The following is a 26,242-nucleotide window of genomic DNA, read 5'->3' as shown; positions in this document are numbered from 1 at the left end:
CAACTTGTTCGAATGATAGCTACTGCCTGTTGGCAGCCAACTGTTAACGCTACCGACCGCAGTGCACTCTTTGGGAGCACCTTTCTCTGTCTGTGCAAACTAAGCGTAACACCAGCAGTTTTTGAAGCTACGCTTTACATAATCGCGGAGAGTGCACGTAACCACCATGCAAGTCTTTCCAAGTTTTCAGAAAGATTTTTTTTAATGTAATGAAGTGCAGTGGCATTCCGTTGCTTACCACAAAATAGCGTAGCCTATCGTGTGGCCAGCAGCGGAGTGACGTCATCTTTAAATCTTCATCTGTTGCAACTTTGTTAAAGTGAAGGAAAAGTTTACGCCTGCAATAGTTTATTTGTTTTTACTTCCCGTTGCGTTTCAAGGGAAGGGTTTTGTAATCTCGTTTAGCTGTCAGATTGTCCACACTTGGCTTCCACTTTCTTTTTCATTTTTGGCAGGATGGGGGGGAGAGGGGGGGTGATGGACCCCCCCCTTTTTTTTTTGTGTTTGTCCATCACCCCCCCCCCCCCCCCATCCTGCCAAAAATATTTATATGTACACGAAGACACTACACAGTGGAATGCATTCATTTGACTCACTGATTTGTCCTTTGTATGTGATTATCTGGACTGACCGTCTTGGACATACATACGCAAACATTAATACGCTTGAAGCTGCTCCTGGCTAATTAAGGTGGGGAAAAGCAAGGCGTGTTTTTTTTTCCCCTCTCTTTGCTACCTTCAGATCTAATTTAACGGTAAACCATGTCTGTACTGTTAAGCGCCTGTCTAATCATAGGCTAGGCAGGCTGTGGCATATAGTTGCCGTCTTGACCCCGTCGTGCCGTTTTAGGTTTAGTATTTTATCATGACTTTGTGTCGGGCTGCTCTCTGATCTCAGTTGAGCGTTCGGCTGATTACTTAATTAGTTATGTATAGGCTTCTTAATTCGCCTGTCAGGATTTTTGACAGCCCGTTCAGCGGCAGCATCGCGATCAGTCCAAAAGAGCGACGGCGGTGCGTCATTTAGTGTGCTTTCAGTGTTTGACTTGTTTTACAGCTCATAGTTGTACCTGGGTTTTCGATCACAATAAGGGGACAATGTGTGATATAGAAGTACATATCTGTGTGCAGTATTGTCATTATTATGTTGGAGGCTTTATGCCGTAATAACACTAACATGCCTTTGACAGCAAGATTGTCTTGTTGCCCAGCTTTTTGTTTTCCCTTTGAGTGGCTTGTGTTGCAGCATCGGTCATTGACGCAGAAAGCTGAGACATTTTTGAAGCTGCTTCTTATTTTTTGCGGTCTTACGAGGATGCGGAGGAAACGCGCAAAGCCGGCTAGTCGGCCGTTGCCACTGACACTGAAGAACGCTGAACAGCTGAACACGTGCACATAGCAAGACCTGTCTTCAGGTGCCTTATTTCAGTGTTATAATAAAAGGTTTACGGAGGTATATGTAGGATTGTGATTTAAATTGAATTGTCCATTCAGCATGACAAAGCCACGGAAATAATAGCCAAATCCTTCTTAAGTATTCTTTTGTTGTAGAGAATAACAAGCAGTTTGAGTATTGCTTAGTATTTCTAACAGTGTTGCTTTGGCTACGAATGTGAAGGAATTGGCAGTGTTCGTCCAGCCTTGCATTCTCAATCTTCTCCCGGTATATACATACAGTTATGAGTAGTCATTCTGGCCTGTATGTGTAATACAGAGCTCAGGGAAATTAAACGTATTTAATTTTGTAGTGATCGTGGAGTACCGTATGTGAACAGTTTCCGGTCAACACCGGCGTTATCGGTTTTCCTTCCCAGCTGCTAAAGACCATGCACGTAACTCAGCTGTTTAGCGACACGTGGAGAGGCGAGATCGATAATCAATTTTTCCTTAAGATCCCTGTCCGCAGGTCACATGACCTCAGGTAACCCCTCCAGTACGTTACAGCAGAGGGGCACTGCGTGCAGGGCATTTTTTTTATTAATACACAGCATGTGAAATGTCTAAAAATATCATGTTCATAACCCCTTCTGTTATGGCCGTGTATAGCTGTACAGGGAGCAGTGTACACAGAGTTATGCCTCTCATTCACATACTACATCCTCAGGACATCCAAACGCTATTAACAATCGTGCAGAGACATGTAGAACTACTTATTTAAAAAACGTGTATGTACGTATATGTGCGTGTTTGTACTACGTAGTGTGTATATGTAATGTAGACGTATTGATTTAGTGCTGTCCTCTGATTGGTGGCTGTTTCAGGAAGCAATATTCCACTGCTCTTACACTTCAGGATTTAAGAGCCCCTGCTCAGCTGGATTATAATTTTTTTCTGAATTATTCATTTGTGTTTGCCCAGTCCGAGTACGGTGTTTAATAATTAAGAGCCAATCAAGGGTCAGCACTCGGCCCCTCCACATTGGTCCTGTACGAAAAGCCGTCGCCCCCCCCCCCCACTTAAGTGGACAAAGTGCAGACAGTCCAAGCAGGATTTGATTTTGCTCTCCCCCCCCCCCCCCCCCAAAATAATATAGGTTTTAGAATAATTAGGGCCCCCCCCCTGGTAGTCAGGGGGCCTTATGCAGTCGTTTATGCCCCTTATTGGATCGGGCCGGTACTGGTCCAAGATCCCTCTGTTCAGGTGCAAAGATGCTGTTTTCAGCGAACGGGTCGAGGTTCTGATCAGACTTGTCCTCTCGGGGCAGTGAATGAATGGTGAACTCACTCACTCACTTTTATAACCGCTTCACTTCCAGAGAGGCTCCGCCTCTCGCAGAACATTGCTCACGGGAGCGTGATTTCCCAGCAGCCTTTGCGTGCCAGGTACCCAGGTGAGAGTCTTCAGTGATTCTTCAGCAGGAAAGAGACGGAGGTTCGTGGAGGGTAGTTTTTCTGTCTGCAGAATGTTTAAAATGACAGGGAAAATATCCCAAAAGACAGTTTAATATCCCAAAAATTGGTTCATTAAAACCACAAAACCAGAATCTCAGCGCCTGGTAAGAGCTGTGCGGTCCAAACACTGACTGTGGCGAAGTTAGTAAACTTCTTTTGGGACTGCAAAACTGTGTTAAGTTTTTATATTTTGCCTTTAAAGTGCTGCCTGTGGAGATGTGTATTAAGATCCTGATACGATGGAACTGACCACGTCCAGGAAAGATGCGTGGAGCGGTCTGTAGGGCACTGTCAATCTACCCATTATTCATTAATCCCTTATCTAGTTTGTAGGTATCCATTATCTGCTTATTTCTGGTCGGGGTTGTGGGGGAGCTGGAGCCTATCCCAGCATGCATTGGGAGAGAGGCAGGAATACACCCTGGACAGTTCGCCAGTCCATTGCTGAGAGGGTGCCTGATTACATTACATTACATTACATTTATTTGGCAGACGCTTTTATCCAAAGTGACGTACAATGAGTGCATACCGAAGGTCATTGGAACGACTACAAAGCACAGGTCCGGTAAGGTCCAATACTCATTATGTATCAGTTATCCATAGCCAGGAACACAATAAGTCTCGAGTTTCAGGCCATGGATGATTTTCCCTGTGCGGTAAGGGGTTCAGACCTGAGCCGAGGCACTTTGTGACCTTTGACCTTCTCTGTCTGCTTGCCTCCGCGCTCTCCTCTGTCTGAATGAAAAATAAGAAAAGAAAGGAAAGGCAGGCAGTCTGTTCTCCTTTTATTCCTATTCTTTTTTGTACAAAAAAAAAAAAGAAGTGACCGAGCACTTACTGTGGGTTGGCGGATGACAGAAACAGACGGATGAGGGAAAGCAGAAGATGAGAGGCGAGGGGTTGTTCGGAGAGAGAGAGAGGGAGAAAGAGAGAGAGAGAGAGTGAGAGAGAAAGAGAGAGAGAGAGGGGGAGAGGGAGAAAGGGAGAGAGAGAGAGAGAGAGAGAGAGAGGGAGGAGCGGTGGAGCTCGGAGGAGTGCCAGGGCTTTGAGTCAGAGGGAGGCGTGTGCTCTCCGGAATGCGCCTGGCTGCATCTGGAGGGCTGGGTCGCACAGGGGTCCCTGTTCATTAGTGAAATATCCTGCCTGCCACCGCGAGGGCGCTTTGTGCTTCCTGGTAGGGCTGACTATGCAGGAGAAGTTGTGAGGAGGATGGAGCAATTGACACCACAGTATCGTATTTCTGGTTATAGAAACACTTTTACGGTGTCCTCATCCTAAGCAGATTTTTGCGGCTTTAAATCATACTGGCTTATAACGCAATACAGCTGGACTTTTTAATTGAGACAGCTGACATTTGTTATTTTTTTAAAAGCCCGAGTGTTCCTCAGTGGTTGAAACAGCTGCAGCCGCAGTGGAGCGTGTGTTCCTGGTTCCCCGGTGCTCAGGGGTCCGCACTGTACCGTACAGTAACCCTCCCCCACTCTTAGCCGATTTCTGTTTCTTTTGACTTCTTTTCGCCTCTGAATTCTCGCCTGAGGACGTCAGGGTGGTTTCCTCTCACATTTTCAAAGGATTATAAAAAAAAAAATGTTTTTTTTTTCTTTGGATATTTTTTCTGATATTTGTCGAAGCTGTGAAAGACTCATGGTCCTGGCACCCTTCCCACAGCCGTTGATGTAAACTTCTTTGGGAACAGGTTCAGACCGGTTTTTGTGTGCAGTCACTTTTCATTCCCCTCCTGTAGTTCCTGCCTAACGTTTATGTTCCCGTTGCTGGCCATAAAATGTCCGTCCACCTGTGAATCAGTGTGGCGGGCTTGCATTAGCAGGTAGAGAACGTTCTTCAGGACCACCCAATCATTTTTCCAAAACCTTGACTGTCAGTTAAATGCGAAGGACTAGCAATCTTGTTCACAGAGTGGCACAATTAACACTTGACGCATTTTAGCGAACATTCAGCAGTCACCAAAATGAATGAAATTTTTTTTAAAAGAACTGGGAGAAAAAGAAACATGAATTTATTTGTGAGTCAGACTTCATTCACAAGTCTAAATTGCTTTTGCAGACATTTATCTAGAGTGTCTTACTGCTGAAGTACACGGAGTACATAGTGCTTATTCATTCAGTAGATTTTTGGAAGAGTCTTGTAATGAGTCTTAAAATCTTTTTTTTCTTCTTTCCTCTGAAGTAGAAAATATTAGCTTTTTTTTAAGTAACTTTTTTCTTGGCAAGTGAAATTTCCTTACCCTATTGACAAATCTTTAAACGAGTGAATTTATCTCACCTCATTGGCAATCTTTTTTATTTAGCGAAAAAGAAAGCAATGAAAATAAGATCTGAAGTCTAAATATACTGTAAGACTGAAAGACTTGCTAAAGTGGACTTGTTTGTTTTGTTTGTTTTGCGATGTTACATCAGCATTAGAACGTTCGGTTTCAGAACCTTCTAATCGCGTGTTTGTGATGTCACAGCTTAAAGGAGCCCTGTGCTCATTGCCTCTGTTCCCCCCCTGTCTGTGCAGGTGAGAAGCTGGAGTCCTTTCTGCGGTCTCTGAACAGCAGCAAGCCGCTCTACCTGGGCCAGACGGGCCTGGGCACCAGCGAGGAGCTGGGCAAGCTGGCGCTGGAGCCCGGGGAGAACTTCTGCATGGGCGGCCCGGGCATGATCTTCAGCCGGGAGGTGCTCCGCCGGATGGTGCCGCACATCGGGGCCTGCCTGCGGGAGATGTACACCACGCACGAGGACGTGGAGGTCGGCCGCTGCGTCCGCCGCTTCGGGGGCACCCAGTGCGTCTGGTCCTACGAGGTGAGCAGCGGCGGGGGGCCAGGGGTCGGGAGGTCAGGGGCCAGGGGTGGGGGTCACGGCCGGGCCTGCGGCCGGGGGAACAGTCTGGGTTGGTTTGGGGTCAGGGGAGCAGTCTGGGTTGGGTTTGGGGTCAGGGTTTGGGGTCGTGGTTGGGGTTGCGGTCGGGGTCATGGTCGGGGTCGTGGTGGCCTGTGAATGCGCACACGGGTCCGCGTGTTTGAGAGCTTCGCGGTTTTAGCGCTTCTCGGGGATCCCGCGGCAGGGAGCTCGGGGGTTCTGCTCTTTGGTTCCGCTGGAGGACGCGCTGGCGCTGATCCACGGTGGTGCTGACCCGCGCTGGCGCTGACCCGCGGCCCGTCTGGGCTGCGGTGCGTCTGGGCTGCGGCCCGTCTGAGTCGCGGTGCGTCTGAGTCGCGGTGCGTCTGAGTCGCGGTGCGTCTGAGTCGCGGTGCGTCGGGGCCGCGGTGCGTCTGGGCCGCGGTGCGTCTGGGCTCTCTGAGGCCGCTGTGGAGCGGCTGCTCTCTCCGGTGGAGACGGGAGGCGGTCTCTCCCGCTCGGCGGGTTGGGTCGTACCGCCTCGCCGCTCCTCGTGCTGGAAAAACCGGAGAGCGGCAGAAGCATGTTCTGACACGTTGTACATCATTCTCTGTGTGTGTGTGTGTGTGTGTGATTGAGTATTTTACACCATTCTGCCTGTGTGTTTGTGTGTGTGTGTGTGTGTGTGTGTGTGAGTGCGCGTGTGTGTTTGTGGGACGTGTGTGAGTGAGTGTTTTACACGGTTCTGCTTGTGTGTGTGACCATGTGTGTGTTTGCTGCTCCCTGCGTGTGTGTGTGTGTATGAGTGTGTGTGAGTGTGTGTGTGAGTGTGTTTGCTGCTCCCTGCGTGTGTGTGTGTGTGTGTGCGGTTGCCGTCCCGTGCGCGTTTCTGGAAATAGCCGTGCGGTTCCTCTCCTCTCCCTTCCCCTGTCAGGTGGCGAGTGAGAGGCTGAGAGACTGGGCTCTTTTTCCCAGGGTTAGTACCTGTGCCTAACGACCGGTCTGCTCTCTCAGAAAGCACGCTGTCTCCCCGGGGAATGGCTTGTGTGGAGGGAGAGCCTGAGGACAGACTGATGCGTTCGGTTGATATTTTTGTCTTTAAGTTAAAGTCCCTTGCACAAGTGATGTGGCAGTTGCTCAAAACAGCAGTCTAACCAATCAGCTCCCTGCTGTACCTCTGTGCCGAGGCTCTCATTACTGCAGCGATGTAAGGCCTCACAGCTCGGGGAATATGCATTATGGGGGAGAATGGAAGTGGAGAAACACTCCTAACTGGCAGCTGAGGAGGTATAAATATATTTTTATTTATATTAATTTACACCAGGTCTCAGAACAAGTCGTTTGGGTTCAGCAGGGTCTTAAAAATGTAATTTGAGCCGTGGTGTTGTGCTGAAGTGTCTCAGTGTTACGGTCTTGGGCCCTCGCGTCTGTTAGCAGACGTTAATTAACAGAGTCGAGAGACGGCAGTTATTAAAATGCGGCTTAAACAAAGCAATATTGTCTTTGTCTGTAACATTTTAAAGTTACGTTTGCTCTTGGTCCAAAGGATGTAGTGAATTGTGGAACATTGTTCATGGCAGTGGTCTCCAACCCTGGTCCTGGAGAGCTACAGGGCCTGCTGGTTTTCATGGTGACTCTGCACTTCATGAATCAATCAGAGCAGTTGATTACACAGTTAACTCAGCTCACCTGGTGTCTTGGGTCTCAATTGGGTGCTGATTTTAAGGTGAAAACAAAAACCAGCAGACCCTGTAGGCCCTCTAGGACCAGGGTTGGAGACCACTGGTTTAAAGTATGCCAGTTTTAAAAATCAGTTGTGAGACTTTGAAGCAGAAAACTTGCATGTTTCTCCTTATTGTTTAAAAATCAAACCTGAAGACCCATCTTTCTCTCCGTCTGCTTCAGCCATCTTAGAAATGTCGCACACACCGGTGAAATGCGGCTTAGTGAAGGAGATGTCTGGCTAACGATGTCTTTTAAGCTAACAAGGTTTTCCAGAACGTTCCCAGAAAGCTGAGGGAGGCGTTCCCAATGCGGAATCCTGGGTGCTGGGTGCTCCTTTGTGTTTAAAAGGAATATTGCGGGAACAGTCTTGGGCTGTCATTCAGTTCTGTTATTCTGGTTTAAAAAAGAACTTGATGGTCATGGTGGACTGTCATTCATGCTATTTTTAACAGGAAAGCAAGTTTTGTTTTTACAAACCTTTTCAGTACGTTAGTGACATTGTTAAAACGATTATAGCTCATCCTCCCTGATGTGTATACATTACTAAACGATAACTATCACAGGTTTTAGCCTACCAGTGTTTGAATGTGATCTTCCCAAAACGTTTTTCTCTAAGTTGACTGAACTCAGCCAAACCAGACTCTGGCTCCTCACTGTAGCTGTTCAGAGTAGCTTCCATACCCCCATCTATAGCGGGTATGTGATCATTAACGTTCCCTTTCCCAGCTCCTACAACGTGTGCTACCATATTACATTACGTTACATTGCAGGCATGTAGCAGACGCTCTCATCCAGAGCGACTTACATAACATTTTACATAGCATTTTACATTGCATCCATTTATACAGCTGGATATATACTGAAGCAATGCAGGTTAAGTACCTTGATCAATGGTACAATGGTAGTGTCCTACCTGGGCATCGAACCTATGACCTTGAGGTTACAAGACCAGCTCCTTACCCATTGCGCTACACTGCCGCCACTCCATATCCACCAGCATTGAGAGTACTACAGCCAAAATGGTGACTGGCTTCATATTTAGTTTTTTAAAGTTTGCCATGATGTCAGCAGCCCTTTTTAGGTTAAAATAATATTTGTTGATAAACTGCAGTGGTGTTTTTAACTCGTATAAAGGTCTTCTTATCCTTCACGAGGCTCCGATGTGTGTTGCTGAACCTTGGCTGCTAGCCTTGTTCAGCAGGCTGGGTTGGTCGCTTTAGACAGATGGTGTTCAAAACCCCGTCATCTATCCACAGTGCTAGAACAGAATCATTGCAGGCAATTTGCTGCTAATTCACCACATGCTAACCGCACCACACGTTCTCTACTTTTACATTTTTTTGTATTCAGTAGTATAAAATATTAATGTTGTTGCAATTCATGTATTGTCATTCTGGCTTCAAATGTTTTTTTTTTTTTTTTTTTTTTTTTTTTTTTTAAACACCAAATCAATACAGTAATAATGTTTTCAGACTTCAGACGAAGTTTTGTTTTTGAGGCGTCTGTAATTCCATCACTCCGTCTCCCACCTGTTGTCCTGCAGCCAGGCTTCCCTAGGAGCTTTGAAGTTCAGTTGTTTACCCATAAAAAAAAAGATTTATTAAAATACAGCGCATTAGGTAGGACAGAAGCAGGAATAAATTCTAACTTTGCATGCAGCGGGGAAACAAATCTGAATATATATCCCCAGAAAAGTTGAGGGGCGGTTTTTTTAATGAGCTGTGCACCCCCCGGTTGGCTGTGGTGTTGGGAGTAATGGTGGCAGCGAGGGGCGGTTATCGGGGGGGGGGTGATGAAAAGACGATGAGCTGACGGTCTCTCGCCAGGGTTCGGGGCGCTGGGTTTCTGCCAGACGTCCGCAGATTTGGGCCCCCTGTGACGCTCCTCTCTGGCACCGTCAGGCACAGAGGCCTTGGCTGGAGTCGCTGGGGTCGGTGTGCGGCTGTATTATTGAGTGGTATGTATAATGCATCCTGTCTGGTCTCTCCGGGTACGGATCGAGTGCCGGTGTATTGTGACTGGCTGGAGAACAGGGGCTTGTTGCATAAGGTTGCAGGTTCGAATCCGTCGAGGTACGCAAGAGGGAAGGTGCTTGAACCCGAAATTGAATAAATGTAGCCGTCTAAATGGCTAGCTGTATGAATGTAGGATGTGTCCGTTGCTTTGGTTACGGGCATCTCCTAAGTGGGATTAAAAATATGAGGGGAATTTAACAAAAATTAAAAACACAACTGTAATTTGCAAATCATGTAAGTGATAAGAATCGGGGTGGGCGAGAGACAGGGAGTTTAATTTTTAAAATGGCTGACAAAATAGAAATTATTAAGTCGTTTCCCCGGCGAACTGCACGAGCCATTCCACATGGAAATCGCACCGCACTAGAGGCCCTAGAAAGTTCTTGTGGTTGCCATGACAACCTTGTCCGACCTGTCCAGGTGTGTAACGGGCTCCCCCGACATGGCTGCCTCCTGTCTGTAGTGTGTACTCGGGGGAGGGTGGGCGGAGGAATTCCAAAAATGTCTTTTTTGTTGCATGCACCATCTGACACTCAGCTGTTGGTGGATGCGAGCCAATCAGAACAAACTAGGAAGAAGTTGGGGCGACATAGCTCAGGAGGTAAGACCGATTGTCTGGCAGTCGGAGGGTTGCCGGTTTAAACCCCGCCCTGGGCATGTCGAAGTGTCCTTGAGCAAGACACCTAACCCCTAATGCCTAACTGCTCTGGCGAATGAGAGGCATCAATTGTAAAGCGCTTTGGATAAAAGCGCTATATAAATGCAGTCCATTTTACCTTTTTTTTTTTTACCAAGTTCTGACTATCGGCCAATAAGAGCGCGGGCCAAATAACATGTAAACCCAGCACTATCATAATATCATTAAAAAATGCTGTTGAGGCACAGCAACTCAGCCTCTCCACTCATTAGGTTCACACTTCCTCTTTCCTTCCCATAAAAACTCTTCATTTTTCAAATGGTAACGGAAAAAGTGGTCAGTTACGCAGTTGTAATCTGTATAACCAACACCATGCCCGTAGTCTCATACACATGCTTACAACTGTTTTCATGGACAATATGAAAAAGTGTAGCCTACATTAATTTATTTAATGGATATTTCTGGAAAAGCTGATATCCGATTGGTGTATTTCAGACCACGGCTCTGTACAGTGGAATATCCGTGTCTGTGCTTTTTAAAATAATACTGGACTGTGATTCAAATGGCTGATTTATCCATCTCCACTGCTTCAGTTCTGAGAGTTGCTGTGTACGTGGCTCAGGTCACTGCTATTTCTGTACAGTACTGTACGTCCTGGTCCTGCTCTCCGACTGTAGATTTTCATGGGAATATTACGATAATGCAGTGTACAAAATAACACTGTTCAAGCAAATCACGAAGACAGGTCTGGCCGCGTTCAGTTTTGGGGCTGAAAATGAATGTTGTGCTGTGAATACAAGGGCAGTTTGAAATGCGTAGATGCAGTTTTAAGCAAGCAGAACCCCCCCTGCCCCCGCAACTCCAAAAAGTGCATATGTCTTGAGTTACAAATTCACAACACCATGACTGGCAGCCGACTTGACTTCAAAGAAAATAAAATGTGTGAACAGAGTGCATTTTTAATTTATAATCTTGAATTAAATTAGAGGGTGGGGTAGAGAGAGAGGAAGAGTGAGAGTGTGAGAGAGAGAGATAGAGAGAGCAAGAGAGAGCGAGAGAGATAGGAAGTAAGAATGTAAGGGAGAGTGAGAGAGAGAGGGAGGGAGAGAGAGGGAGCAGTTTGTTTTATTTTGCATTCAATCCTCTAACTCAATTAGCAACATCTTGATAGAATTTCAGTTGCGGTGTCAGAAGGTTAAGCCCATGGCAGCTTATCCACACACAATTCCTGTTTTCAAAAGGTAAATTATTAATGAGCTGTCAAACATATCCAAGTACTTACAAACGCTGCAAAAAAATTAAAAAAACCTATTCTTTCTCCAAATATCTTGCTCTTTCTCCGGGAAAACTTTCGCTTTCCCACTCCCTGAGACAGTCACACAGTCCCAGAATGCTTTGCGGCACACATCGTGGACAGACAGTGGGATGTGAATGAGTTTTTCTGTAATGGTGTGAGTTTGCCCTCCTGACCCCTGACTGTAAGTGACTGTTTCTGCGACGGGGAGTCTTAGCTATTCCTCCCCTCCACTCTTGAAAGTTGTGAAAATACATCAGTTCTATGAACGCTTACCTTATGGTGGCCCCACTTTGTTTAAATAGATTACATTAATTTAGCTAAAAGGTAAATGCGAATAACCAATAGTCAGTCCGGTTGTAATCGGGATCTCGTTAGAACATTCATTGTTTTTTTTTCTGTGCTGGTTTTCTGAATGATAGACCTCTCTCTTTTTCCAGTGACCTGCTGTCTTTCATGAAAACTGATTCATTCTCCTCCTCTTAATATTTTATCACTGTCCCACTTCACCCTCGTTGCATTTCTAGCGCTGGAGTTAAAATACGTCCCTTTTGTCTGAACGTGACCGCGTTTGAGATTTCATAAATGGAAAGTGTGCAGGTGATAAGGAGCTTGGATGAGGAATAATGGCGTATATTACTCCAGTTTAATAACCCACTCGATTGACCTGTCAGTTCGTATCTGTGAGGTTCAGCTGCCAAATTAGCCGACTGAGTCCGGATTCACTCACAGCGTTGTCGTCTGTGGGACTTCAGCTTGTGGCTGAGGGGACTCGTTAGAGCTTCCAAAAACTGCCCGAGGCGACCAGGTCTGTGTGTCGCACAGAATCTGACCTTGTGTTTATCAGTGTCCTGTTACTGTATACAGGAGTGAGTGAATAGACTCGTATTTGTGTCTGACGGGTTCGAACAGAGGTGTGTGCTGTACCGTGGATGCCTAGAATTTGAGTAACTGTGTTCTCTAAAGATTCGCTCTCAACCTTTTTCATCAAAGGGGGGTGTGACGCTTAATGTGAAATGTTAATGGCCCACTGCCTTCATCAGCGAAACGCTGGGTCTCTGCTTGCCAACCTTTAAAATACCTAAATCTTTTTAAATAATGCCACCAAAATTAAATGACTAAGAAACTGCCGATCTGCGCTTCTGTTTTCTGGCAGGCAGAGCTGTTTTTATGGCTAAGTGAGAGACCTGGATTGTACTCTTTATTTCAGCTACGAGGTCAATACTACAGGTGCACAAATAAGAATTCCTCCACCTAAATTATAGAAAGGCATGTATTAACTACGAATCTTATATTTTAAAGGAAGTTTTTGAGTAAATTTTCTGGATATTTGTTTTTGGAGCCAACGGCACTGATGCAGCAGAAGATTTAAAAAACGCTACATCTCGGGGCGGCTGACTTTAAGAGGCTGAATCTGGGATAGCAGCTGAGCTCACACAGATATGATCTCTCTGACTTCCTGCCGAGCTCTTTTGTTCATGCACGACGCCGTCACTGCATTCATTCTGTCCCACAGACTCTCACATCTGTCATACGCTTTTTTTAACCCAGTGCATATCAGTTCTGCTGAATATGGAACGCTGCTTAGCAATGTCATTTTTAACATTGCAGTCACCAGAGGGAATAGTATGATCTGCTCCTTGTATATGTATGTGCAGTAAAGACTTGAGATTCATATGTGGTTAAAGTGCAGATTCTCACCCTTTATTAGAGGGTATTTTAATACATTTTGGTGTCACCATGGCTTCCTCTCAAACATTATGGTGCTCACTGTGTGTGTGTGTGTGTGTGTGTGCGCGTGCATGCGCGCATGTGAGACTCATTTGCGTAAAAAAGGAAATTCATACGCTGCGCAAATTTAGTCTCACTGCGTACTGTTGCGTTTTATTTGGATTTGAAAAAGGTTTCCAAAAATAAGATTACTTTCACGCTCCGAGAAGCGGCATCTGCGTGCTGATTAAAGAGGCGCTGCTCCTGCGTCCCCAGGCTGATCTTCTCTGGGCCTTATTCTCCATTCACACGCTTAGGAACTTATCCATATGTGCATCGTTCCTTTCAACTTAACCCTTTGAAGCGTCTGTGTTCTGGAACTCCATTGCTTTCAATTACCAGCGATAGAATGTACATCAAGAATAGAATGTTCAGTTATGAACCTTCTAATCATATATTTACACCTTTAAAGCAGAGGAAACCAACCCTGTCCTACACCTGTTTCTACTGATTAGCAGCTCAACAAGCTCTCTAGCTGTTGAATGGGGTGTGCCTTGTTAGGGTTGGAGTGAAGACCTACAGGACGCTGGATCTTCAGGAACAGAGTTGGTGTCCACTGCATTAATGGTGGGGGGGGGGGTTGGTCGGAGTAATTTACATTATTTAATTTAGCTTTTCTTTCTCTTTTATGACTATTTAGCAATCATTTCAAAGGTTGCATTTAAGTTAAATTCGCAATGTTAATTTGCAATATTGAACAGAGCTCTATTGCTCTATTGAGAAAAATGCTTTATATATATTTACTTATTTATCAATGTCCTTTTTTTATTTATTAGTTTTTATAGAAGCGCAGCCTACATCATTGTCCTGGTGGAACCCATTTGAGGAGAAGTCAGGGTGTGGCACAGGGCATTCTTGTCGTTGTGATTTAATGCGAGACGCCATTTTGCTTCTGAAGGAGGCACATTTTCACTTTAAAAATTCATCTCGGGGGGGGAAAAAAAGCCAGGCTTTGGCACCAGACTTCCAATCAAAGCTTCTCGCAGTGTTACTGTTACCGAACACGTGTGAATAAATGTTGAATGGAGTAATTCAGTTTGGGTCGAGGAGCAGCTGTGGACGAGAGAAAACCGTTTTGCTAGCGCGTAATTGGTGCTAGCGTCTCTCCGGTGGCTAGCCTCGGTGTTGTCCTGCTGTATTAACTCCTGATTGGACAGTCACAATCACTAGCGCCAGCTGCTTCCCCGATAGTGGCGGTTGGCTAATGGCGCCACTTCCAGCTAATAGCTGATTTCTTTTCAGGGCGATGCGTTCGCTAGTTTGCATCCTGTCTCGTTGATGGGGTGTAGAGGGGGAGGGGGTGGGTGTTGCAAGGATGGAACTGGCATAAGGATGGGACATTTTGAAAGAAAACCTCCCTCCCCCTCCATGTACACATGCACACACACACAAACACACACACGCACGCCCCCCCCCACACACACACACACGCACACTCACTCATAAACACACTCTCTCCAGCTCTCTCTCTTTATAACTTCGTGATTACTTACAATAATAATTCGGTAAGCAATTTTACAGTGGACTTCCTTTCAAAGTATATGTGGTAATTAAATCCTGTATCCGATGAATGAATGTTGAGATCTCATAATTGGACAAACTTGAGTATGAAGTGGTTTAATTTGTTATTCATGCCAGATTTCTGCTGTAGCTCTTATAGCTTGTTAACCGCTTTATGTTCTTCTATTTTTGAAATACGAATGTGGCACCACTCATTTATTTAATCTTGAGATGAAGATGGGTTGACGTAACAAAGCCAAGCCAGCAAACTGCAGAAATCCATACTCAGAACTCTGGGGGGTAATGGCTCTTACACACAGCTTGTAGACCAGGGCAAACATATTCAAAAGAACTGGACTGCTGATTTAGGATCAGTTTTAGCTTTTAGCTCATATTGGATGACTGCTGATATAAGATCAGTTTTAGCTCATATTGGATGACTGCTGATATAAGATCAGTTTTAGCTCATATTGGATGACTGCTGATATAAGATCAGTTTTAGCTCATATTGGATGACTGCTGATATAAGATCAGTTTTAGCTCATATTGGATGACTGCTGATATAAGATCAGTTTTAGCTCATATTATATGACTGCTAATTTAGGATCGGTTTCAGCTTTAAGCTCATATTGGATGTGGACAGAGGAAGATCAGTGTGCTTACTCCTTTCTGAACACGGTCCCTGCTGTCATTGTTAATTAGCCGGACTTGGAGAGGATGTAGTCTAGTGGTGATGTCATTGATGTCACACGGCACGCTGCGGCTCGAGCCCCGTCGGACGCTCTCGCCGCTCACGCCGCTCGCTCTCAGAAGGAGCTCCGCGTTCTCGCGTACGCGTCGGTTACGTGCGCAGCCGCGTGCCAGCCTGGCGATCCAAGCGTGTGCCCGCTGGTCAGAGACACGGGTGAAGGTTCAAGCCATTTTCAGGCTGGGCATTCTGGGAAACAAGGAAGTGGGTGATGCAGTTCCAACAGGAAGTGGGTGATGATGCGTAAGGAAATGCATTTGTTTTGGAAGAAAAAAGTTAAGTGAAGCTTTATACGCCAATAATTCTAAATCTTTTGCATGGAGCTGTGGGGGAAAGCTTTATAACGGTTGTTGTCATCATGGATGTGAGTCTGTCCTATTGACCGGGCTCTAGAGCGTGGAAGTTTTCCGGAATGAATACCAGGACAGACACGCTCTGCTGCAGTCTTGAAAAGAGCAGTTTAGGCTGCATTGTGATAATGGGGAAGCACCTTGGGGGGAAAAAGGCCGCCGCTTTGTGTGAACGTGACAGGCAGCAGTTGCGATCCTCCTGAGGACGATGCTGACGGTCGCCCGAGCGCCTTCGATGTCGCCCAGCGGGGACGTTTTTAATTCTCCGCCAGCCGAAGTCCTCGTTTCGTCGCTCTGAGCCCACCTGAGCCCACCCGAACCCACCCGAACCCACCTGAACCCACCTGAGCCCACCTGAGCCCACCCGAACCCACCTGAACCCACCTGAGCCCACCTGAGCCCACCCGAACCCACCTGAGCCCAGCTGAGCCCACCCGAACCCACCTGAGCCCACCCGAACCCACCTGAACCCACCCGAGCCCACCTGAACCCACCTGAGCCCAGCTGCTTGCATCTGGTTTCCAGCGCCCAACGCGGCCTTGGAGATTAAGCCTCTGAGATGTCTGCTCTGTTCCCTCTACAATACAGCGATCTGTGTGTGTGTGTATGTGTGTGTGTGTATGTGTGTGTGTGTGTGTGTGTGTGTGTGTGTGTGTGTGTGCATGTGTGTGTGTGTGTGTGCGTGTGTGTGTGTGTATATGTGTGTGTGTGTGTGTGTGTGTGTGCATGTGTGTGTGTGTGTGTGTGTGTGTGTGCATGTGTGTGTGTGTGTGTGTGTCTGTGTGTGTGAGAGTCTGTGTGCGTGTGTGAGTGTGTGTGTGTGTGTGTGTGCTTGTGTGTGTGCCCCTGTTCTATCAGGCAATTTTGTGCCAATTTCCCAAAATGCTATATAAGGCCGTAAAAGGTAGTGAAATTGGCCTGGGAATAGATTGCATTCTCAGTCGAGGTAAACAGAGTGTCGGTGTTAAAGGGGGCTGTGGGGGCGGGTCGTGCATCTTCAGACGGGCTTTAGGTCTGTGGTGGGGGGGGGGGGGGGGGGTTTGAGCTGGCGGCAGCATCGCCGTGGCGACCAAACGGCGGTTTAACTGACGCTTTAACGGTTTAAAAGCGCGTGAGAGAGAACCTGTGGCTTCCAGATTGGCGGCAGGAAGCGGCTGTGGCGTTTCGGTTTTCTGGGGGTTTATTTCGTTTTTTTTTCTTTTTTTCATGCGGCACAGGAGCGTGAGAGAGCGCTCGTCCGATCATACGGAGCGTGAGAGAGCGCTCCTCTGACCGTGCGGACGGAGCGTGAGAGAGCGCTCGTCTGACCGTGCGGACGGCGCTGGTTTTTTGGAAGCGTCGGGCGTCTGTGTTTTTTAGCCCCTCCCCGTGTGGGGCCGCTCCGCGATACTGCATGCATGGGGTACGATCGCAGCCTCGTAAAACCTGACAGATTAATGGGATGAGTCTGTTCTGCTCTGTTTGTGCAGGTGGAACTGTGAGTTCCAGTTAGGGGAGGGACAGGTTGGGGGTCGGGGGACGGGGGGTAGGGCGTGTCCAGACCAAAGTCAGGAAGGCATAGAGCTATGGAGCTTTACACAATAAAATGTCCAGTGTTAATTCAACTGTGTCGGAGTATATGTCAGTCCAGTAGGGACCAAAAGTACTCTGGGAGTTGATGGAACAGTAAACATTTTACCCCCCCCCCCCCACCGACTCTGTATGGGATCGCTGATGGCCTTGGGGGGGGGGGGGGCAGGAGGAGGGGGTGCGGGGGGGAAATTACCCGTTTGGCTTCGGTTCCCAGGCTTCCTCCTGGAGTCATTTCTCCAGATGGTGTTAATGATGTGTGTTCAGTCTGGACCTGCTTCCCCCCCCACACACACACACACCCCTGTACAAACACTCCCAAACGCTCAGTTCCGCAGCCTTCCGGAGAGAAGACTCCGCAGCGTGGCGGACTCTGATAAATATGGCCGCCCGTGCGTTACCACGGCGCCGGCGGTCCCGGCGTCAGCCGGTGCGGCCGGGGGGCGGTCGCCGCCGTCTCGTTTCGGGTTTAGGTTCTCCGGGTCGCGGTTGGGAGCCGGTTCTGCTCGCAGACCGATAAACGGCTTTCCCGTTGGCTGAGAGCCCTCGGGGAGCTTAAATGGGCCGAACCCCCCCCCCCCCCCACGGCACACGGGGGGGCCTTAAACGGGTCGTCCCCGCGGGTTTGGAGCGACCGCCCGCTCGGCGATTGGGGACGGGGGGCTCGTGGTCGTGCGGCAGGGGGAGCAGTATCTGTGCCGGGACGTTCCGCTGAGGCTGAGATTCGGCAAACCAGGAGCCCCTGTGGAGACTTCTTGAATGAGCCGTGGGCACCCTGCTGAACTGGAGAGAAATTAAATGTGTGTGTGTGTGTGTGTGTGTGTGTGCGGGTGTGTGTGTGTGTGTGTGTGAGACTGTGTGTGTGTGTGTGTGCGTGTGCGTGTGCGCGTGCGTGTGCGTGTGCGTGTGTGCCTGAGGTTTCCTTTTCATTTTTTTTTTTACCTCCTTTCAGAAGGTTTTCAGAGGGTCAGGCAAATTATTGAAATTCCGGCCATATCTGTTATCAATGCGTGCGCAAAAAGGCTAGTGTGTTTAAGCACATGTAACAGCATAATCTTGCATTTTTGGACTTATTTGAAAGCAAAAAGGAAAAAAAAAAACATAAACATGAAATTATATGAATTCATTGGCCAATTAAGGCAATTGCATCTGCTTGCATCATCAATCCACTGAAAGTTTTCTTCTGAATAAAGAGGAATCATCTATTATTGAATAAATATTTTTAAAAGCTATTCACTTTGGCAAATAGGCCTATTTGCAGAGCAGACGATGCTTAAATTGCTTATAGCCTACACAGTGCATCTGAATGCATGTCAGAACAAGGCAGTAAAACAACCTTTTTCTCATCATATCAAGCTCATGAACATCTATTCACGTCCATTAATTTTTGACGAGTAGAAATGGGCTTTTTATAAGGGGCAAAAAAAATAATGGTAGGGCGATCATAGCCGGCCGCCATCTTGTTTCGGCCGTGTCCTTTTGCTTGCTGCGTTTCTTTATGGCATGTAAGTGGGCAGCTAATGGCTTTGAGTGAATGCCATGCACGTTTGAGTGCAGCTTGAGGTTCACATTAGCCAACAGCCATAACACATTTATTTTATTTATTTTTTTTACTGGCCAGAATGTCCAGAAGGCTGTAAAGCACTAAGCCTCTTATGATTTTTATGGCTAAAAACCAGACATTGCCGGCTAAGGCAAACTCTGGTGTGCACAGAGACAGACAAGAACACTGCAGTTTAGCAGTCTTGTTGCTAAAATGCCATCATTGCTATGATCACTGAAGATATAGAGCTCATGCGTCTATACATCCACAGTACAGTAAATACCGTACCCTCCAAAAAAGTTTGAAGGTGATGAAGGTGAGCGAAGAAGAAGAAGCTTGTGAGGGGATAACTGCTGAATCATTAACTGTCATTAACTGCTGAGTCATCTTTCGAAGGTCCTTCAGAACCCTTCGGTCTGTGCTCGTAGACTGTCGTCTTCCATTCAAACCGCTAATTTTCAGTAGAGTTCCTAGTCTAGAGATGGCCATTGCGAAATGGTAACCAGGTAACAGGCAGCCATTTTGGCTCATTTTGAGGTGTGCTTATGACTGTTGCCTTGTGGGAAGATCCTAGTTTGAGCTTCCTGGCTTGGGGGATACCTGGTCATAAATGACTTGGTACATGTGAAGGACCAGTAGATGCCAATAAGCCCTGTGATATGAAAGGTCCATCGCCATATTTCTCCATAAGTCTGATGTATGATGTCCTTTTCAACACAAGCCTCCTTCCAAACCCAGCACTGGTGAGCATCACCACAAAGCTCAATTTCGGTCTCGCCTGACCTAAACATCGGAGGTGAGATGAGATGACGCCAAGATTTAGCATTTTGGTCACTTTCTGGTCAAGTTACTTCATACTGGTGTTTCTACCTTTCTTTCCACCACCTGTATTTGTACATATGGACCGGCAGACGAACGGCTACAACTGGATTTCTCTTCCCTTTTTTGTTCCATTTCTCTCCTGCCTGGGCGTGTTTTCTGTTGGTTATGTGATTCGTATCGAACGTCGCTGTGAGCTTGTTCCCGGGTGGGATGCGCTGGACTCCTCACCCCTGCCCTGGATCTTTGCTATCGGCCGAGTCGTGTCTGCGTTATTGAGTTTGTCTCACTCTTCTCCTGGACTGGAGCCGGTCCCCAGAACTCTCTCACTCTTCTCTCACTTTGAGTGTGCACATCTGTTTGCATGAGTGTGCGTTTGTGTGTACACGAATGTGCACGTGTGTGTGCGTGAGTGTGCATGTGTGTGTGCGTGAGTGTGCATGTGTGTGTGTGTGTGCATGAGTGTGCATGTGTGTGTGTGTGTGTGTGTGTGTGTGCACAAGTGTGTGCATGAGTGTGCATGTGTGTGTGTGTGTGTGTGTGTGTGTGTGTGTGTGTGTGTGCACGAGTGTGTGCATGTGTGTGTGTGTGTGTGTGTGTGTGGGCACGAGTGTGCACCTGTGTGATGGTTTAAAGAGCCAGCGTTGCACGATCTGTCCTGTGAGGCAGCGGTTTGCGTGCGTATCGCCGGATCGAGTGCTCCTGGCGAGCTGGACTCCGCTCCAGGCTGACAGAAGATCAGCAGCGTTTGACAGAATGCGGCGTGATCGTGAACACCGCCGTTCAGGTGTCAGTGTCTGTGGCCCTGCAGAACAGCCCAGAAACAGGCCCGGTGATGCGGCTCTGCCGCCTCAGACCGTTCGCCGAGCGACTCCTGCTCGTTCCCGCCCGCCCGAGAGGTCAGAGGTCGTCCGCGAGCAGAGCTCCTGACCGTGCGCCTGCAGCCCTTCTCACAGCGTCACACCTCTGTGTACCACCGAAAACTCTACAAATACTCTTTTCACCGTTTCCTTTCATCCGAGGTTTTTAAGGAAATGAAGAACGTACGCCATCCTGTGTGGGGGGGTCGGGGGGAGACAAAGTAAAAATGTTTCAGGGCTGAAATCGCTGCAAATGAGGTCAATTACGAAGTTCACAGTCCGACAGCTTCGAGAGGCACAGCCCTGCCCCCACGCAGCCGCTTCCTTCTCCAGCGTTTTAATTACTCATTTAAACTCCCGTGGAAAAGCGCGGCGGGCGAAGTGGCAGTAAACAAGGAGGCGCGTTTAGTGAGGAAATTAAAGTGAGGAGTGTTCGGTCGGCGGAGTCAAGCGTGCCGCATTGAGATGGCTGCGTACAGACAGGCCTTTTTAATTGCTTTCTGAGTCCCAGCGAATGTTCTGGAAGAAAGTTTGGCTTTGGTTTTGTGCTGAAAGCTAAAGGACGAGCTCTCTTGTCCTGTTGAATGCACACCCTGGTCTCTCACCTTGGTCTCTCTCTTTTTTTCTTGAAGGCTCAAAAGGATATCATGTGTGATTCAACCCTGAATATCTTAGCGCCACACAATCTGATCCTTCGCTGTACCAAAAATAGTTAACTGCGTTTGTGGTTTTTAAGGACTGCTATTTAAATTTGACTACAACTGAGAGGAACCACTGACAGCCTGTGTTGGCCAGAGCTAAAGAAAGCACTGGGTGTTAGGAGTCCCTCTTAATAATAGCACATTTTTCAGTGACTGCAGTGCCTGCTCAGCAACAGCTTAAACCAGGAGCAGAGCTGAACTTAAACCAGGAGCAGAGCTCAACTTAAACTAGGAGCAAAGCTCAACTTAAACCAGGAGCAGAGCTCAACTTAAACCAGGAGCAAAGCTCAACTTAAACCAGGAGCAGAGCTCAACTTAAACCTGGAGCAGAGCTCAACTTAAACCTGGAGCAGAGCTCAACTTAAACCAGGAGCAGAGCTAAACTTAAACCAGGAGCAGAGCTCCACTTAAACCAGGAGCAGAGCTCAACTTAAACCAGGAGCAGAGCTCCACTTAAACCTGGAGCAGAGCTCAACTTAAACCTGGAGCAGAGCTCAACTTAAACCAGGAGCAGAGCTAAACTTAAACCAGGAGCAGAGCTCAACTTAAACCTGGAGCAGAGCTCAACTTAAACCTGGAGCAGAGCTCAACTTAAACCAGGAGCAGAGCTCCACTTAAACCTGGAGCAGAGCTCAACTTAAACCAGGAGCAGAGCTCAACTTAAACCAGGAGCAGAGATGGCCATTGGTGTGTGAGTGTGTGTGTGTGTGTGTGACTGGGTGAATGAGAGGCACTCATTGTAAAGCGCTTTGTGCAGTTGTTGCTGGAAACTGTGCCGTATAAATGCAGTCTATTTACAATTTGTTGTTGCTATTATTATTATTATTGTTATTACTATTACTACCCAGCTGGAGTAATTGGTGCCTGTGGCTGTCTTGAGAGAGGCTCATAATGGTTTAGAGGTAAGAGGGTGTGGGGGAGCAGCTGAGTGTGGGGGGCGTTTAGACTAGCATTGCGTTTTGGTCGGATTGATGTTTGCATGCAGTCTAATTATTGTTTGGCTTGTTATTTTAATTTTAATGAGTCTACATTTTGTCTAATGGAGGAAGGCTTGGCACATTTGTTTTCCTAGGCCTAGTGAGGGCATTCTCATAAGCATGCATTTCAGTGTTTTATTTTTACAGATATACATATTTTTTGTTAATTATGACTAATTTGAATAATTTGGGAAGTTGCTGTTTTCACCCCGATGGGGTTGTGTCAGGGACGCTAATGGAGGCACACTCAGGCTGAGTGGAATTTTCGACGGAGCTGAGTGGTGTTCCGTTCTGATCTCACGAATGCGGACACCTCCTGATTGTCCGTGTGTTATTCTCCCCTCTGATGAGCCGGTACGGTGGTGAAGAGGGAGAGGGATGGTCAGGATGAAGGGGGAAGTCCATATTTTTGCGTTAGGACACTAATGGCGGTCGAGGAGGCGGTTGTGATTAATAATTCAAGCGCGCGGTTTAGCGGTCCGAGCGCTGAAACCTCACGCTGTTATGTAAGTAAGCTCACCGGCGGTAAGGAGGGAGGGAGGGAGGGAGGGAGAGAGAGAGAGAGAGAGAGAGAGAGAGAGAGAGACACTCACATGCATACGCACACACTCACACACAGACACACAGACACACACACAGCTGCTGTGGTATGAGACAAGTGTTTGAATGTGAGGCAGGGGAGAGGAGAGGCAGCTGCCTAATGATGCAATCAAAGCACTGCAATCTCACTAATGAGGCTGTGCCCTGCCTGTGCCATGCTGTTATCATATCAACACCGGAATACTGACATGCTGTTACCATATCAACACCGGAATACTGACATGCTGTTACCATATCAACACCGGAATACTGACATGCTGTTACCGTATCAACACCAGAGTACTGGCATGCTGTTACCATACCAACACCAGAGTACTGGCATGCTGTTACCATGTCAACACCAGAATACTGGCATGCTGTTACCATGTCAACACCGAAGTACTGACATGCTGTTACCATATCAACACTGGAATACTGACATGCTGTTACCATACCAACACCAGAGTACTGACATGCTGTTACCATATCAACACCGGAATACTGTCATGCTGTTACCATATCAACACCGGAATACTGACATGCTGTTACCATATCAACACCAGAATACAGGTGTGCTGTTACCATATCAACACCAGAAGACCAGAGTACAGGTATACTGTAACTGTACCCAAATGGTAACTGTCCCTATACTAGAGTACAGGCGTGCAATAACCATTCTGAGCACAGGTGCACGGTAACTGCCTGCCTAGTGATTTGAAGCAGCGTCTCCCCCTCTGTGAGGAATGTCCCCCCCCCAACACAATGCCCCCCCCCCTCCCCCTGGAACGTGGCGGCCTGCTAGGTGAGCTGGCTGCCCTCGGGGCATGTTTCCTCACTTCCTATCGCTGTGTGTGGAGTGAGGACATGTGACCTGACCCTGTACTGCTGTGTCCTCCTTCACCTTTTCGTTCCTCCGCTCCCTCCCTTCATCACACAGAACCGAAGGGGGGGCAGGAGCGGGGAGGAGGGCAGGAGCGGGGAGGAGGGCAGGAGCGGGGAGGAGGGCAGGAGCGGGGAGGAGGGCAGGAGCGGGGAGGAGGGCAGGAGCGGGGAGGAGGGCAGGAGCGGGGAGGAGGGGTTCAGTCTTGCCCTGGGAAACGGCAGTTCAGTGCACATTTTTTCTGTGACGGTATCCTGAAATAGTTTTTATTATTAATTTTAAAACATTTAATTGAGGATTGGTAGCTGGCTCAGTCCTGGCAGCTGGCGAACGTTGGGCTGTGGCTTCAATACACAGCTCTCAGTTAGTCGAGCCGAGCCAGAGCTGCTCTTCCAGAACAGCTGGGAAATGTGGCACTGTTATATGTGTGTCATGTCTCCTCAATTTGAGCCAATCGTAGCGTTTGTCTTTGGAGGGCATGTTTTTTGTTTGTTCATGCCAGCCAGCAATTGGTAGCCCATGATTACCCCGACCTTAGTGATGAGAACCTGGATCCAAACCTGCAACCTAGAGCAGCTACACAGTACTCCGTCTCCATGGACTCTAGTGAAAGGGATTATGGGATAGCACTCAGTGATGTTTTTAATAAGGGAACGCTCCCAGGACTGGGAGGGTAAACATCAGGGGCGGTTCAGGAAGGCGTTTCATGTGATGCACCTGAGATTACCTTGCTCTTCACTACCAGGTATGGCGTGTGCAGCACCCGGTCGATTGTGGTCAACATGTCACCGTGGGACGGAGTCTTACATAATAAACTTTACGGCGTTACGATCAGCTGGCCTGACTCTGGTTCATTCACAGCACACCTTGAGAGACTCAGGTTCAGTACAGCCGCTGCCCTCTGCCCACAGCGTTGAGAGACCGAGTCTCGGGTTCAGTACAGCCGCTGTCCTCTGCCCACAGCGTTGAGGGACCGAGTCTCGGGTTCAGTACAGCTGCTGTCCTCTGCCCACAGCGTTGAGGGACCGAGTCTCGGGTTCAGTACAGCCACTGCCCTCTGCCCACAGCGTTGAGAGACCGAGTCTCAGGTTCAGTACAGCCGCTGCCCTCTGCCCACAGCGTTGAGAGACCGAGTCTCAGGTTCAGTACAGCCGCTGCCCTCTGCCCACAGCGTTGAGAGACAGAGTCTCAGGTTCAGTACAGCTGCTGTCCTCTGCCCACAGCGTTGAGGGACCGAGTCTCAGGTTCAGTACAGCCGCTGCCCTCTGCCCACAGCGTTGAGAGACCGAGTCTCAGGTTCAGTACAGCCGCTGTCCTCTGCCCACAGCGTTGAGGGACCGAGTCTCGGGTTCAGTACAGCCACTGCCCTCTGCCCACAGCGTTGAGAGACGGAGTCTCAGGTTCAGTACAGCCGCTGCCCTCTGCCCACAGCGTTGAGAGACAGAGTCTCAGGTTCAGTACAGCCGCTGCCCTCTGCCCACAGCGTTGAGGGACGGATTGAATTATTCCGATGCGTGCTTGTCGAGGAGAGCGCACTGGTCACATGAACTGAAAAAAAGGTGGTGTCACAGAAGAATCGATGGAACCGATGCAATCGCTTGCGTTTGACAAAGTGCTTCCTGTCCAGGTCGGGGCTGTGAGACTTCAGGTGCTCCAGGTGCTCCAGGAACTCCAGGTACTCCTGGTACTCCAGGTATTCCGCACCGCAATCGCTTTTATATTTGTCCTCCGTCCCAAGACAGGTGCGCCACTTTGCGCTTTGGGGGAAAAAATAAATGATTTTATTTTTTTTCCTCTCCCCCTCCCTCTGCCTGGGTGCGGACGCCGTAAACAGTCCTGCTGGGCAGGGTAATTTGCTGTCCATCGACCGCGGCCGACCGCGCGGTCGCTCTCTGAATGGGACTGCGGATTTATTCACCCGGCTGCGGCTGGCTTATGATTTATGGGCTTTTTTGGGGGGGGGAGAGGGAGCGCACCGCATGCTAATGGGAGATTTTTGCAGGGGGGGGATGGGGGGAGGCACCCAGGTTCCTGAGGGAGCCTTTATGCCCACTTATTGACAAGGAGGGGGGAAATAAATGAAAAAAAAAAAAACGCCCTGAAACATTTAGTTTCCCAGGAGCGGGTTCACTGTGGCATGTTAGTGTTTGTTAGCGTGTGTTAGCATGTGCTCCCCCCCCACCCCTCCTCTTCCCCTCCCCCTCCCCTCCCCCCCGGCCTTTCCCATTCTGCTAGCTATTTGAAACCCATTTTTCTTTTCTTGACCCTTCAAAGCATAAGATTACAAATGTGTGATCGGAATGTTCGCAACTCAGCGTTCTCACGCTGATGTCACAGTCACTGCTGGCGACCGAAAGCAGTGGAGTTCTAGAACACTGGCTTAGAATTTTGAAGGGAACATCCCACAGAAGCCTACCCAGAAAGATGGCGGGCTGTCGCTGTGTAAGTTGGGGCTCCTTCAGTGCAGAGGTACCCATGACGTCAGCCTGGCTGTGCTGTATGAGTATCTGGTGCTTCCTGTTTGTCCCTATAGCAAGTTGAAGAC

At 48.1% G+C, this 26,242-nt stretch overlaps 1 protein-coding gene across 1 annotated transcript in view; it reads left to right on the top strand.

Annotated features, from left to right (window-relative positions):
• Positions 1–26,242, top strand: part of chsy3 (chondroitin sulfate synthase 3) — a 155,899-nt gene that overhangs the window by 663 nt on the left and 128,994 nt on the right. The window contains exon 2 of the mRNA XM_035392273.1: positions 5,411–5,694. Within this exon, the coding sequence (XP_035248164.1) occupies positions 5,411–5,694 (284 nt within the window). The remainder of the gene's footprint in view (positions 1–5,410; positions 5,695–26,242) is intronic.

This window comes from Anguilla anguilla, chromosome 14 (genome assembly GCF_013347855.1).
Source record: "Anguilla anguilla isolate fAngAng1 chromosome 14, fAngAng1.pri, whole genome shotgun sequence".
Classification (NCBI taxonomy): Eukaryota; Metazoa; Chordata; class Actinopteri; order Anguilliformes; family Anguillidae; genus Anguilla; species Anguilla anguilla.
Note: the sequence above shows the minus strand (reverse complement) of the source record. Positions and strands in the feature narration are given on the sequence as shown.